The sequence below is a fragment of the Tamandua tetradactyla genome, chromosome 7, assembly GCF_023851605.1.
Source record: "Tamandua tetradactyla isolate mTamTet1 chromosome 7, mTamTet1.pri, whole genome shotgun sequence".
Taxonomy (NCBI): domain Eukaryota; kingdom Metazoa; phylum Chordata; class Mammalia; order Pilosa; family Myrmecophagidae; genus Tamandua; species Tamandua tetradactyla.
Window position 1 is genome coordinate 2,935,861 of NC_135333.1, and position 13,454 is coordinate 2,949,314.

At 38.4% G+C, this 13,454-nt stretch overlaps 1 protein-coding gene across 4 annotated transcripts in view; it reads right to left on the minus strand.

Annotated features, from left to right (window-relative positions):
• The window catches only part of PCNX2 (pecanex 2), a 460,152-nt gene that overhangs the window by 35,245 nt on the left and 411,453 nt on the right, over positions 1–13,454 (minus strand). For all 4 annotated transcript variants that reach the window (XM_077168355.1, XM_077168358.1, XM_077168357.1 and 1 more), the window contains one exon: positions 166–419. In XM_077168355.1, coding sequence (XP_077024470.1) covers positions 166–419 — 254 coding nt within the window. The remainder of the gene's footprint in view (positions 1–165; positions 420–13,454) is intronic.

The following is a 13,454-nucleotide window of genomic DNA, read 5'->3' on the forward strand; positions in this document are numbered from 1 at the left end:
ATCCCTCTACGACTTCTAAAGAAAAGCGGTGATTCCAAACTTAGCTGTGCTTCCAATTCATCAGCTGAGAAGCTTCACAGTCTTTATTTTTATAAAGCTTTTCAGAACGTTCTACGCCAGCCCAGCATTATTACTCAGACAAGCGTCGGGGAAGGAGAGCACTACCTTGATGTAATATCGGATGAGCGCTCTCCGGAGATCAAAGACCTGCAGCATGGTGGCCGCGTTGTTGTCCATGATGCTGTAGCCCTCCAGGATGTACTGCGCGCGTGTGATTTCCCAGGTGAGCCAGCGCAGGTTAAAGGCGGCATTGCAGGACAGCAGATGGGGTAGGTGGCCCGGCTTACAGCAGCAGCAGCCTCTGTCATCCTCGTCGCCTTCCATGATGGCTTCCACCTCTCTCTGCTGGCAGTATGTTCCTGGCAGAACCCAAAAAAACTTTTGATTAGAATGGATTTTTCCCTTGTCTTCACGAGACGAGAAGATGCTTAAGAGAAGAGTCTAGGAATTGGAGACTTATTTAATACATAGTTCCAACAGCAATCCCTAATTAACCGCAGACTATCATAATAATTAACTCTTTTATTCATACATAGTCCCTCTGATTCTCATCTCTTCCTCCCCTCCCTCCCCATTCCCCCTCCCCCTTTTTTTTTTGCATTAAGGGAGAAATACTGTCTCGGTGGTCATGGAAATGCCTGGTTGACATGCAGGATGAAATTTGCCAACCATGTCTCAGTAGACGAGAGAAATAAAGATGGCATGTGGGTGGTATGTGAGAGCATGTGGGTGCATGTTAAAGCGTGACCAGGAGGGGTCCCCTGGGGGAGGCTCCTCTGAGACACTGCGAGGGAACACCACCCTCTGGAAACTTCACATCACTGAGCTCAGGCATTGGGTGAACTGAGTATATTTCCAAAGGAGTTAACTCTGAAAGATGATGAGATGGTGGGTGTCAGGATCCTTTCAAAACAGGACACAATATTTCCTTCAACATTTTTATCAATGATTTGAAGGGAAATATATAAAGTATGCTTATTACATGAGGTATTGGTACTAATTAATACTGTCTTGAATGCAAGAGTTGTGATTTAAAATTATCTTAGAAGGCTGAGATGATGGACTGAATCTAATGTAATGAAAATTAAAAAGAATAAATGGGCCTTATATGTACTTGTAGAATATTTTTCTCTTCATCCTTCTTTTCCTCTTTTTCTTCTTCCCTTTTCTTCTTTTTCTTCTCCTTCTTCCTCTTCCTCGTCCTCCTCGTCCTCCTCCTCCTCCTCCCCTCTCTGCCCCCTGTCTCTCTCTCTCTCCTTTAAAAATGTGAAAGTCATTCTTAGGTCATGGGCCATAGTTTGCCAACTCCTGGATTAGACAGTTGGTTTTGAACTTTTATTCTTTACTAATATAAGCATTTAGAGCTGTAAATTTTCTCTAAGCATTGCTTTAGTTGCACCCTGCAATTTTTCATATGCTGCGTATTTATTTTCATTCACTGAATTATTTGAAATCCATCTAGTTAGTTCTTTTTTGAATCATGAGTTATTTACAAGGGTGTTCCTTATTTGCAAAATATTTTGGAATCTTTCTGGTATCAACTTTAGTTTGTTTCAGATTTAATTCCAGTTTTGTCTGAGAACAAATACTGTATTATTTGAGTCCATTAAAATTTATTAAGGCTTTTATAACATAGCTTATGTCCTGTTTTGATGAATGATTCATTTGCTCTTGAAAAGAATCTTTCTCCCTTTGCTAGGTAAAGTGTTTTATAAATCATTAGGTCAAAATGCTTGATAGTGTTTTTCAATTATTCTACATAGTGATATTTTGTGTACTTTTTCTATCAGTTACTGAGACTGGAGTATGGATGTCTCCAAACATAATTGTGGGTTTGTCTGATTCTCTTTTAATCCTTTTAGGTTTGCTTCTTATAACTTTGCTATTATGTGCATGCACATTAAGAGCTATTATGTTTTCTTAATGAATAGACTTCAATGATTATGAACTCTCCTTCTTTTCTTTGAAATACTCTTTATATTGAGTCTGATAGTGGTATAAGTAATTTAGCTTTCTTATAACCAGTGGTTGTAAGGGATATGATTTTTACTTTCTTTTTTCCCCTTTTACATTTAACCTATCCACAGCTCCATATTTAATATATGTATCTTGTATACAGATAATAATGAAGAGTTTCTTTTTCATCCAGCCTGATAATATCTATCTGCTGCTTGTAGTGATTAGTCCATTTACATTTAATATAATTATTTATGTGACTGGATATAAATCTGCATCTTGCTGTTTGCTCATATTTTTGTTCTTTTTTTCATTCTTTCCAGTCTTCTTCTAGATTGAGGAAATTTTAGTATTTTATTTTATCTCTTCCAGCAGCTTTTTAACTATAACTCTGTTTTTTATATATATATGTATGTTATTACAGTTTTTCTGGGGATTACATGTGCATTCTTACCTTATTACAATCTACGAAGGATTAATTTCATATCACTTCCCCTATAATGTAAGACCTTTGTGCCAGTTTGAAAGGATTATGTGCCCTAGAAAAGCCATGTTTTAATTTTGATCCATCATGTGGAGGCAGCCATTTCTTTTAATCCTTATTCAGCACTGTAGGTAGAAAACTTGATTAGATTATCCCCACAGAGATGTGACATGCCCAATTGTGGGTACCAACCTTTGGTTAGAGGGAGCTGTGACTCCACCCATTCCAGGTGGGTCCTGATTTGTTTACTGGAATCCTTTAAAGGAGGAAACATTTTGGTAAAAGCTTTAGAGCAACAGAGCCATGAGAACCACCAAAGCCCACACAGCCGGAGACCTCTGGAGTTGAAGAAGGAAAATGTCCTGGGGTAGCTTTATGGAACAAGAAGCCTAGAGAGAAAGCTAGCAGTTGTCCCCATGTTCATCATGTGCCTTTCCGTTTGAGAGAGAAACCCTGAACGTCATCAGCCTTCTTCAACCAAGGTATCTTTCCTTGATGCCTTAGATTGGCATTTTTATAGCCTTGCCTTAATTTAGACATTTTTGCAGGTTTAGAACTGTGAAGTAGCAACTTAATAAATTCCCTTTTTTTAAAAGCTATGTGATGTTCCTGGTTTATCACATTCTGGCAGCTTGCAAACTAGAACAACCCTTAAAATGTTATATTTACATTTACTCTCTCATGTTCTTTGTGTTATTGTTGTTATATATTTTGCTTAAACATATGTGTTAAACCCCATAATACATTGTTAATATTTTTACTTTAAAGTCAATTTCTGTTAGAGAAATTTTAAAACAAAAAATTATTTTTGTTCGCATATATAACATTTTTCACAAGCTTCCTTCTTCTGTGTAGAATCAAGTTTTTATCTGGTACCATTACTTTACCCTGAAGAATTTCCTATAATATTTCTCATCATGCAAGTCAGCTAGTGATACATTATCTCAATTTTTGTTTATCTATAAACATCTTAATTTTGCCTTAATTTTATTTTTAAGAATTTTATGCCATTTTTTCCCCTACATACTAATTTTAGTTGCCTTCATTTTTGAAGGACATTTATTTTCAATGTAGAAGTCTAGGTTGACAGGTCTTTTTGTTCCCTTAGCACTTTAATATCTCATTCCATTATTTTCTGGCTTGTGTTTTTTCTTATGAGAAGTCAGTGATAAATCATACGTTATTTCTCTCCCTACAATGTGGATTTTTGTTTTTGTTTTGCATTTACTCTCTGGATGCTTTAAGGTTCTTCTTTATCTTTATCTTATTTTCAGCCATTTGATTATTATATGTTTAGGTTTGGTGTTATTTGTGTTTATCCTGCTTGGGATAAATGTTGAGCTCCTGAGATCTACAAATTGATATTTTTCATTAAATTTAAAATTATTTTTGGCTAATATTTCTTCAATTATTTTTCTGCCCCAACTTCTCATTTCTCTATTTAGGACTCTAATTATGCATATGCCAAATTGCTTGATATTTTCACAGAAGTTGCTGACTATTTTCTTTAGTCTTTTTTGTTCTTTGCTTCAGTTTGGATAGTTTCTATTGCTTCATCTTCAAGTTCACTGATCTTTCCTTCTGTTAAACCCACTCAATGAATTTTTCAATTCAGACATTGCATTTTTTTCAGTTTTAGAATTTCACTTTTTTGGTATGTTTTTTCTTTCTCCAGTGAAATTCTCCATCAGTTTATTCATCCTGATCATTTTCCTTTTAAATTTCTAAACATGTTAATATCTGTTTGAAAATTCTTTTCTGCTAATTGTTGCATCTTTGAGTCTATTTTTAATGTTGTTCCCCCCCCCGCCACCGCCCCCCAGTTCTTTGTCACTTTTTTCTTGCTTCTTTAAATTAAAACTTTTATTATATGCTGGGTATTACTGATACTATAGTATTGACAGTCTGGAATTTTTTGACCTTCCTTTAAACAGACTTATGTTCTTTCAGTAGCTTTATTTGCACATCAGCTTGTCAGCTTCATCCTTTCAAAGCTTGTTTTTAATCTTTGACAGGGAAGGTCTAGAATAGCCTTTACTCTAGGATAATAATATCCCTCCCTCTGAGGCTTCAGACCTCTTTCTGGGCTCTCAACTAGATTCCTGGGCTGTTCAGTGAGGTCCCTCCAGTGGCTGATGGAACTTCTACATCCCTCAGCATCTGTGCAGCATCCAGAATCTCTGTTTAGTTCACATCTCTGCAGTTACCACTCTCTATCAGGCCTTTCCTACACAAGAGCAGGTTAATAATCATCCTATCACTAGAGACAATATACTTGCAGATTCTGTGGCTTTTTTCTGTGCAACTCACTCCTCTCTGGTATCCTGACCAATGAAGCCAGCCACCTCAGCAGCCCTGAATTCTGATTTTGCTGAGCTCAGCAAAACAACTGTGCTCTTTTTGGGCTCATCTCCCTGTTCTGCAAACAAGAAAATGCTTCTAGGCAAAAATTAGGGCAATCATGGATGTCATATATATATTATTATTATTTGGCATGGGCAGGCTCCAGGAATTGAACCTGGGTGTCTAGCATGGAAGGCAAGAATTCTGTGACTGAGCCACCATTGCACTGCCCGGATCTCATCTTTAATATTTCCTTCCCTCAGAATCTTTCACTGCCTTGTCCAGTATCTGAAAACAGTTGATCCATGTATTGTTTCCAGTTTTGTTGGTTTTATTTATTGTTTATGGAAGGAAGGATAGTCTAGGACAGAATACTCAGATATCCAAAAGAGTATGCCTCTGAATCCTTCTACAGGTCTTTTGAGAGTTAATTCAAACATGAAATCTTTCATTACACTCACTTCTAATCCTGTTCACTTTTTCTGGGATCTCATAGCATTATTAAAAAAGTGGTTGGTGGAATGATTGAATGAACAAAATATTCTTAACCAGCTCACAGCACCAATAGCAGATACCCTGCTATATGGAGGCAGATAAGCAAAGGCACTGCTTAGATTGAGCCTCTCGTTAGATCCCTGAAGGAGATGGTCATAAAAGACCAGAGTTGGGAAACGACAATCTTCAAATAATAATAAACATATAGAGCCATTAGGATAACAGTCTGTGAAATGGGACTCCAAGATCATGCAGGAGGAATGCAAACAGGTTGTGTAACATAAAGTGATATAATGAAGAGTTCATCTCACAACTAATGATTCCATTCAATTTTCTCTAACACCTCACTGCTTTGGCTCTTAGCTGAAAGCAAACTTTTTAAACATTTCATAGGGTCTCTTACCTCGTTCCATAGTATAAAACTTTTATTCCTTCTGATGAGATGTATAGAAATACATAGCTGGACTATAAATCTCATGCTCTGGAACACCCACAGTAAATATTTTGCACCAGTCTCCAGCTGATCTGCCCACTGGTACCCTATACCGCAGAAGCTAGGTTGCAGTGGTAGGGAACCCTATCACCCCACAGCAACTGCTCACTAACCAGTTCTGGTTTGCTGTAACTTAATATAATTTAGAAGGAGACTCTCTTACAATGGAAGAAGTAAGACTGTTGTCAGAAATAGGCTATACGTGGAAGGAGCATAAAGAGTTTTCACCTCAAAGATATAAACAAAACTGGCTAAATGCTATGTTTGAAAAAATATGAGTTTCTTTTCAATTTTCCCCCTTCATTCTTTCATCCAAGTACAGTCTTTATCATTTTGGACTGAAATTTAAGGCTTTTTCTCTTTCAACTCACATCAGACAAACTGGGAGGCATGTGTGTGTGTGTGTGTGTGTGTGTGTGTGTTTGTGCATGTATATGCGTGGCTATGTACATGTGCAGATTGAGAGCGTGGATTTCTAATGTCCATGTGAAATGAGTAATTAATGCAACAGACTGGGAAGTCAATGAGTATACTTCTTCATTAATGCAAGGACAATTGTGATAGTTAGGTTCATGCGTCAACTCAGTCAGGTGATGATGCCCAGTTGTCTGGTCAAGCAAGCACTGGCCTATCCTTTGCTGTGAGGCCATTTTGCAGACTTAAATCATCAGTAGGCTGGTTGCTTCTATGGCTGATTACATCTGCAGTCAGCTAATGGGGGTTGTCTTCTGCAATGAGCGATGCTTAATGTAATCGCCTGAAGGCTTTTAAGGAGAATTCAGAAGAGAGAATCTCTTTTCTGCTTCAGCCAGCCAGCTTCTCATGGGGAGTTCACTGAGGAACTTCACTGGTGCTGCCAGCTTGTGGCCTGCCCTACAGATTTTGGATTCTTGCATTCTTACAGTTGTGTGAGACACGTTTATAAATCTCATATTCACAGATATCTCCTGTTGGTTCTGTTTCCCTGGGAACCCTAATACAACAATTGAGGAAAGGATGCTTAGGCTTGAAAGCGACATCGTAACTGCCACTGGTTTAAATACACAGCTTGTGTGGATCTCAGGTAGCCTTCAATTAGAAGCAAAAGATTCATACTTCAGGATCACATTGTAAAAGAGTATGACAACAATGAAACCCAGTCATTTTCTGGAAATGCACTGATTTTGTTGTTCAAATGCAAATCAAGGCCCAAATTCTTCTCAGTGGGGCTCACATGGTTTAAGGCATATCCAAAGGGAACACTGGGGGTCAATCAGCAGTACACAGTGGATATTTGTGCCATTGGCAGAGATGAATGCCAAGCCAGAGAGGCTGACTGGTATTTCCATCGAGACCGACATGTGGCACCCTTTATGTTGTTGTTTTCTCATGGTTGAAGTCAGTGGAACATAGAAGGCATTCAATGAATGTGTTTTATTTAAATCAATGTTTGAGAGAATCTTTGAGCCCTTTAGTTCTGATGGATGAGTGTGGTAGTTAGGTTCAGATGTCAACTTGACCAGGTGAAGGTGCCTAGTTCTGTTGCTGTGGACATGAGCCAACAGTACATGAACCTCATCTGTTGCTCATTACATCTGCAGTCGGCTAGGAGGCATGCCTGCTGCAATGAATGATGTTTGATTTAATTGGCTGGTGCTTAAATGAGAGAGCTCAATGTAGCACAGTCCAAGCAGCTCAACATACCTCATCTCAGCACTCGCAGTTCAGCCCAGGCCTTTGGAGATGCAGAAAGGAATCACCCCAGGGAAAGTTGTTGGAACCCAGAGGCCTGAAGAGAAGGCCAGCTGAGATAACCCTGTGCCTTCCCATGTAAGAAAGAACCTCGGCTGAAAGTTAGCTGCCTTTCCTCTGAAGAACAAACGAAACAAATCCCCTTTTATTGAAAGCCAATCCATCTCTGGTGTGTTGCATTCCGGCAGCTAGCAAACTAGAATAATGAGGATGCCTATTAAAGCTGCAGGAGTCTAGCCTTTGAACTGAATGTGTGTCTAGCAGATCCCAGAGGAAGTCATAATTGTATATCTACAGATTTCCTGTGTGTGATCAAAATGTGGGGCAGTCACTGCTGCTGCCACTCCGCAGCCCTCTGCTGATCACCTGATCCTTTACTCTTTCCCTCTCTTTTTTTTCCAAAGGAGCAAGCCCTGTTCTCCTGTAAACATTGCTTACCATCCCTACCAGTGCCAAGTGTGGCCAGGCTTATTTATTCCCACCTAATTCCAAAAGGAAATTAAGCCCATCTATGGAGTAATTACATTATGAAAGAAAATGAGAAAATTTAAGCAAAAATGGTGGTAAGAAAAATATGATAGAGCCCGAAGTCATGTCAAGGGTTCCAATTGCATTCTCTGATATCCTGTACATTTACTAAAGGTAGATCACAGATTTAGCTCTGGGCTTTTTAGCAGCCAACACAAACAAAAGTTGAGTAATTTTGTGCAAAAACAAAATAATTGCTTGGAATGATCACAGATATTTCTGGCAAAGACACCAAGAGATGATATCCCCAGTTTCCTTATCAGGCGAACATTGTGCAATAAAGTGAACATCCTTAATAATACAGCACAGTAAGTACAACCACAAGCTTCCCCAAGCTGTCCTAATAGTTGACAATATAGGATGACAAAATATGGCCAAAGAACAATAAAGAAAAAGTATTTCTATAGATGGTTAACACATTCAGCTTTGGTGTTATGGATTAAATTGTGTCTCCCACAAAGAAATGTTGAAGTTCTAATCTCCAGTTCTTAAGAATGTGACTTATTTAGAAATAGAGCTATTGTAGATGGAATTAGGCAAGTCAAAATGGGTCACACAGAGTAGGGTGGGTCCTTAATCCAATATGATTGTGTCCTTATAAGAAGAGGAAGTTCAGACATTAAGAGACAGAGAGGATGAAGGCAGCCACATGACCAAAGCAGAAATTGAGTTATGCCACAAACCAAAGAACACCATGGATTGCTGGCAAGTCATCACCAGACAACACAAATTTCAGAGGAAGCATTACCCTTCTGACACCTTGATTTCAGACTTCTAGTTTTAAGAACTGTGAAACGATACATTTCTATTGTTTTAAGCCACTCAGGGTGTAGTAGTTTGCTATGGCAGTCCTAGAAAACCAGGACATTTAGGTATGTGGTTCTCGAGAAGTCCGGTATACTCCAAGGATACAGTTTAGAGACCTTTGAGGAATGGAAGCTCTTCATGCCTTTCGGAAACTCTTGATATGCATAATTTCCTCCCACCTAGTTTTGATTATTGTGTATTGAGTGGCCATGAATTTTAATTTATTCTTCCTGTCAAGTATGGGAGTGTAGATATTCCATGTGGGCAGTCAAGTGTAGATACATTTGCTTTAATGGCCAGCCAAGCTGGAGATAGTACTGACATTCTCTTGGGAAAGTTAGGAAGCCAAAAGAGGACTGTTGCCTGAACAGTCATTAAGAATTAATTAAGGTAGTAATTAATTCTCATTAATGCCATGAGAACCAATCAGTCATTGTGACAACCAAAAATCAACCAAAAGAGCCTCCTCCCTTTCCATCCAACTGGAGGAGGCAGCATCCTGGCTGGGAGGCCTGGGCCAAAGAACAGGATCTCTAAGAGGAATAATAAGAGTTGAGGCAGGACAGCTGGTTTAGTCACATTGTGTGGAAATGTAATTTCCTACAGAGGTGTTTGCACTTAATTCTGCAGGTAATAGGCAGGCAACAGGGATTTTTAAGTTCCGAGGAGACATGGAGAAAGCTGCACTTGAGAACGATTCCATTGCTTTGATGTGGATCAAGGGGGAAGAGACCACTGAAGGGCAATTTGGCCACCCACAGTCTCATTTCAGATAAAAAGTATCAAAGATTGGAACTAGGGTATAGACAGTTTACCACGAGGTAAGAGGAAATGATGGAAACGCTGGGGCCATTATGTGGCTGGGATTCAAAGGAACACTTTAAAAATGGTCCCCTGCAGCAGAAAGGCCTCACCAAAGGAAAACACCAGCTTACTTTACAACCTTCCAGCAAGAACTTGGACCTAAACACTTAAATGCATGTTTTAAAATTGAGCCTTTTGGCCCTTCTATTTTCCTCTCCTTGGGAACTGTCTGCCACAACAGCATTCCCATTGCAGGAAGAGCAACTGTGGTCACCATCATCATCATCGTGAAGCTGTTCCATTACACTTTTTATTTCCTAATTGCCTAACATCCTTTGATAATTACCCCCTTTAAATTAATCCAACCTTAAAGATGGGGAAATAGAGTGCCAAGAGTATAGTGACATGGCTAAGGTCACAGAATTCAAATAAAGAATAGTATTGGCCTGTTGAGCCCCCAAATGAGTTTAGTTCTTTATTATTTAAATAGGTGATTTCTCTCCTGGTTCCAATTTCCAGTCCTTCTGCAGCATTGGGTTCATGTCTTTCATCATACTGAGAATCTGGGAGCAGTGCATTGGCTCAGAGTGCAATAGAGAAAGAAGAGGTAAGTGAGAATAATTGATACTGTGTTTGATTTTGTGAGTGTAGCTGAGATTTTTTATTATAACAATTTTGTATTTCAAGGTGCCTCAATTTGCTTTAAGATCTGCCCAATAGGAATAAATTTTTTCTACGTCTGGTTTGGCAAGATAGATTTTGAATCTGGTTTAATATCTTTGAATTAAATTATAGGCATTGTTCTCAATTTTTATTTCAAGACATCACATATTTGTGTGATGCTGTCAACATAAAAAGTGATTTTTGAGATAACATCTCATTTAAAATACAACCAATCTTGTTATGTGGGCATACTTTCTCCTTTTACAAATAAGGATGCTGTGGCTCAAAAGTGACTTGTTCAGTGGAAGGGTCAGATCTTTTGAATTCAAAATGAGCACAGCTAGACAAGCACAGCTTTGTGTCTCCCACTAACATACCACGTAATTTGAAATGAAACAAAAATAAATGTTAAGGAATGCTGAATGGAGAACCTATTATTTTATGAGTAAAGTTTGGAGCCAAGGGATTTAACAGATTACTCAAGCCATGTAGACATAAAAACTAGGGACTTGCTAATGACCCACATGTTGCTATAGAGAAGAGAGGATTCTAGATAGTGCCAAGATTAGTAGGAGATCTGTGGCCCTACATGGATTAGCCAGTTAGGATAAAGGTTTAGTTTGGAATAGCTTCAGATAAGATTAGGTTACCCAGATATTTTTTAAATGTCCCCATAGGCCAGTGATTATGGTGTGTTAGCCAAACTATGAGATGGCCGATAACATTTCACACAGGCAGAAACATAAATCCTACTTTTTTATATTTTCCAGATCCTGTGGTAATGTATAGCTATATTCTGATAATTGTGCCTTGGCTTTCCATGTTTATTCTGTAAGAACTATCCATCTTTCATGGTTGCTAAGGTAGTTAGTAATTAAAGCTCAGCTGCTAAAAGTGTTCTACAAAGGTGATGTTATATAAACCTTTGGAGCAAATTCTGCTAAAATCAGCCTTTATTTTTTGAATTTCCACAACCAAGCATATTTTTTTTAAAAGGTTACACATTCTTTTATTCCATATTCTATCAATCCTTTCTCCCTTTCCTTTAGCATCTCTCTGACCATCCATTCTGCCTTCCCTCTGTCTGTCTTTCCCTTCCCCTCTCTACTTTCCTTCCTCCCTTCTGCAAAGGTCATGGACTTTAGAGTCAGCCACAACTAGATGTTTACCCTCCTTCATCAGCAGTGATTGTGAGGCTCTGGGCAAATTGCTCAAACACATTCAGTCAGTTTTCTCATGTTTAAAATTGCAGTAATAACAATTACTTATTTAACAGAGTTGTTATAAGGAATACTTTGATATTAAATACAAAGTTCTTAGTATAATACCTGGTACGTAATTAGTGCTCAGGAAACTTTAGACTGTCTGTTACTTTCTCACCCAATAATATTTATTGGCATCCTACAATGAGCAAGTTAATGCACTGGGGATACGTACATGAAAAAGTAAAGGGTCCCAGCCTTTTATGATCTCATAGTCTAATAGAGCCTAGTTTAGTTGATTTTTTCTATCCTGCAGAAATAAAGAACTGAATATGTAAGCTTTGCAAAGATACTGAAAATAAACTGGCTTTGGTTGTCAAATTATTATTTATTATTTTATCAGGAAACATTTACTCAATGCTCACCCTGTGGCCATATACCAGCACCATGGGAAAGTTCCTGATCTCAGGGACTCAAAACCTGCACATACAAACACCTAAAAATAAACATAATTTTCATCACAACTTTGTTTTAAATAGAAGGACAAAATAATCTATGTCAATTATGGCTTCTAGTTTGAACCACTATAAGAGTAAAAACTGAAAATAGTTGGCCATATGGGATTGTAGAAAATATGTACAAATGCAATATCATTCATCTCAAGGAAATATTGAGGGATGAATAAATTAACAAATAAAAATGTATTTATAGACATCATTAAAAGGCAAATGTTGACATTATAACATGAATTTCTGATATCGTTTTTCTATGAGGTTTTCAAGTACCTACTTTATTAAGTAACTCTTTAAGATTTCCTAAGACCTCCCCTAAAAGAATTCTGGAAAGCAGATCATGTTGTGATAAAAATGTAGCAGCCCTGTATTAATTAGGAGAATGAAATCTGCATATGTACCTACATGCGTAGCTAAACTTCATTTGGCAGACTCAAAACTTTCTATGCATGTGACTCAGCCTTACATTGGAGGATCTGTACCATCATCATCACATGAGAGAAGTTGCTCTAGAGTAGTTCAAGTTTTTTGCAGTAGGAAGCCAGGAACTCCCTGCAGTCTAATTTCCACACTGCTTTATATTTTCTGAACCCACCTTCACTAACAACCCACCCTATTCCACCTCCACACCTTCACAACACTCTTGAAATTTTTTCACTGTGTCCTTTGGGACTCATGAACTATCCTCAGCCTCTTCTCCAAATGTTCTCTTCTTCTCCTTGGTGCTCAGTAGAAACCTAGCTTTACTGTCCCCGGCAGCCCTCTCCCCAGCGGGACTGATTATTTTCACATTCTCCTCTCACTGCATCTGGAAATGAGGAATATGTCTTTCTTGCTTCTCATTAATGCTTTCAGGGCCATTCTCTCACTATATTTCCATTATCCCATCTTGTTGCAATCTTCTACTGCCTCTCCTGTTACTCACACTCAATTGCATGAAGATTTGGCCTCTGGCTCACTGTCACTCTCTCCAAAATTCCTCCTGATGACAGGATTGGGAATTTCAGTATCTTTATAGATGTTCCTTCCAATATCCTGGACCCTGACCTCCTCCCTTCCAATGAACTCAACTCTCACTCAACCTCAGCCACTCATTTCCATGGCTATAACACTAGACCTTGACTTCCAAACCCCACATCCCCTCCATAAATATTGATTTCAAACATTCTACTTGAAGCAACCACCTCCTATCTTTCCAGCTCATTTCCTCCAACATTTTGACTTCCACAATCCTTATATTCTTTCAGTTCCACAATTCACCGGTCCTACTACCAGGTATTGTTTCTCCTCTCTCTCATAGTTTCACTTCTCTCCTTACTCAGCTTAAATTCCATGGTGATGTATATATTCTCAATTCCCTTGTCTTATCTTACTTC